Source organism: Drosophila rhopaloa, unplaced genomic scaffold, assembly GCF_018152115.1.
Source record: "Drosophila rhopaloa isolate 14029-0021.01 unplaced genomic scaffold, ASM1815211v1 contig_3, whole genome shotgun sequence".
Taxonomy (NCBI): domain Eukaryota; kingdom Metazoa; phylum Arthropoda; class Insecta; order Diptera; family Drosophilidae; genus Drosophila; species Drosophila rhopaloa.
Window position 1 is genome coordinate 21,415,500 of NW_025335123.1, and position 2,623 is coordinate 21,418,122.

Consider the following 2,623-nt stretch of genomic DNA (forward strand, 5'->3'; position numbering starts at 1 on the left):
CATTGTTATTATAAAAAAAACACATGTTACCATGGGAATATGATTTTTAAGCCTTTTTAGAAGTTGCTTTAATTTATTACGCATACGCAGTGTAAACATATCCTCATGTTCTTGGTGCCAATTAAACGTTTTATTTGAAATCAATAATAGAAAAATGTAATCATATAATACAAAGGCTTATATGTATTTAAATGATGTTCTAAAATATTAATTTTTCTTAAAAAAATACCAAATAATATTTGGTTTGCCTACTGTATTTCCTTGGCGTTATCTGCGATATTTCCTCTTTCACTTTTTTGCAACGCACAGCTTTGATTCATAAAATAAATGGATCGTCTTTTAAATGCACAAATGAATTTGTCTGTTGTTCCGAACATCCGCATAGTCCCCCCGGTTTCCCCAAAATCCCCTTAATCCCCGTAACCTCGTGAAATGCAAATGACGACATGATTAGCCCCAAGGGAGGGGGGTTTCTCAGAGGAGGGTACGATCCGATCTCTCACAGCCATCATAAAAACCCGGCGACGGGGTCCCGCAACAGGCAATTAATTAAAATGCATAAATTATTGCCCATCCGCCGTGTTCGCGGCTCTTTTCCGCACATTTGTTGGTCGTTTTAATGGCGCCGTTTCATTAGCAGTCCGCCACCGAGATTCACGCCTTGCGGCGCCCAAAAGTAGGCCTTCTTTTACCCGCATTGTCCTTGAGCCGCTCCTGGAGAGATACCTAGACCTTGTTATATTTCTATATTCAATACCGCGCAACCTTTAGTTTTACACATTTTCCATTTGTAAGTACTTACTTTACCGAAACAATTTAAACTATTTCATTTTTATACCTATTTAACTTAAAAAAAATATTTTAAATTAAATTCATTAGAATTAATTTAATTTACCAGTTCCTCTATTATTTACAATTATAACTCTTGATCTAGTCAAACAAATATTTTAATATATGTGTTACATTTTTGTAATAATCAAATCTTTATTAAGCAAACAAAAACTAATTTTAAGTCAAAGGGAAATGCTTTTTCTGAAAGTGCCCGATTTTTAACAATTTTTAAAAGAAAATTCTATAAAAAATTTCGTTCGCTCTCAATTTTTGTTATATTTTTAATGCAGATCGATTCGTTTTTATTGAGATCGTAAAATTGTTGCGAGTTAAGACTGAAGCTAATTTACAGCCAAGAATCAGCGTCTTTGTGAAATAAAAATATATTAATGCTTCTGTGTTCTAAATTGAGTATTTCGGGAAATCGGCCATCTTAAAGCAAGCATTTATCCAGTTTTTTTGTTTGGCTTAGAGTGGGGCTCAGTCGATTTGGCAACGTTTCCCCGCCGCTGACGTTGTAAATTGAAGCTAAAATGTTATCCCCAGCTGGATCTCTGGATCTCCGGATGATTGAGGTCGTGGTGGAGAGAGGCAAAGGGGAAGCATGGCGATGAAGACACTTAATTTTTTGGTCGTGCTGCGAGTGTGACAAAACAATTAATGTTTATTTTTGCATTTTAATTTGCCAACATTAATTTCAAGTTTATTGAGCTGGGCCAACGAACCGCTGGCCTTGGCTGGGCTGCATCTTTGGGGGGCTCCATCCTCACTTGGCCGAGAGGGTCATGGTCATCAGGACGACGAACAGGGAGTGGGCCAGCAGGGTGAAGTCGGTGCCCAGGCCCTCCCAATAATAATCGAGGATCACGGATCCGTAGCGGGCTCCAAAGGCGATGGCCGCCATTCCACCGTACAGATTATTGGATTGATTGACCCCCAAAAAGAGCAGCGATACCACATTGCCCAGCAGGGTGAGTTCCTTCAAAGTCTCCGTGGAGGTGTCCTCGTTGTCGCCCAACTTGGCCATCAAGTCATAGACCAATGGCACCACAAAACAGCCGTGGGCCATTGCCAAACTGGGATTGCTGGACTTCAGGTAGAGTTCGATGTTGGTCAGCGGCAGCGGCACAATCTCCATTATCCCCGACGTTATCAGCCGCACTCGGTTGCACTCATCATCGTCGTTGCTGGCCGCCCGCACCACCCCCAGAAGGCCGTGCACCAGGCTCAAGGCCGCCGTCGCATAGGCGTAGGGCGTATCCAGGGGGTGGAGGGTGTAGAGGCCGTAGCCGGAGCTGACCACCAAAAGGCTGTTGAACAGGGCGTCCATCAGCAGCATCTCTGGTCTGGTTTGTCCCTTCAATTTTCAGCGATTCTCTAACGCAGTCCTCGACTTCGCATAGTATGCCCTCTGATTTTTGTACTTCGATTGCGAAAACGGCAAATTTAGTGTTAGTCAACTCGCCTAGAACCCATTTTAATGGCCCTTTTATATGACAGAAGGTGCAGAGCTTACTAAAATCAGGGCAAGTTTTTCATAACACTAATAAAATTACAAAAAAACAAAAATACAGTTCAGCTAATGGTAAAAAATATACCAAATTCTGAAAACTATACTAATTTATTCTAACTAAAATTAAAAATTAAGAAAACTGGCACGATATAGTCATTTGATAATGGGAATGAAGATTACCTGGTGATTACCAAAGAAACTACAACATTATAATTTTTAATTATTTTAAAACGAGAGCCAATTAGCCTAATTATGATTTTATGCATAAATTTCATTACA

The 2,623-nt window shown here is 40.2% G+C and overlaps 1 protein-coding gene across 1 annotated transcript; it reads right to left on the reverse strand.

The window, feature by feature from the left end:
- Window positions 1-1,306: 1,306 nt before the first annotated feature.
- Window positions 1,307-2,306, reverse strand: LOC108039339. Its single transcript, XM_017116302.2, has one exon. It carries the CDS (start codon window positions 2,168-2,170, stop codon window positions 1,598-1,600), a length of 573 nt encoding a protein of 190 aa, XP_016971791.1. The 5' UTR covers window positions 2,171-2,306; the 3' UTR covers window positions 1,307-1,597.
- Window positions 2,307-2,623: the final 317 nt, after the last annotated feature.

Coding starts and splice junctions, on each gene's coding strand:
- LOC108039339 (XM_017116302.2), bottom strand. CDS start 2,170: ATGCTGCTGATGGACGCCCTGTTCAACAGCCTTTTGGTGGTCAGCTCC.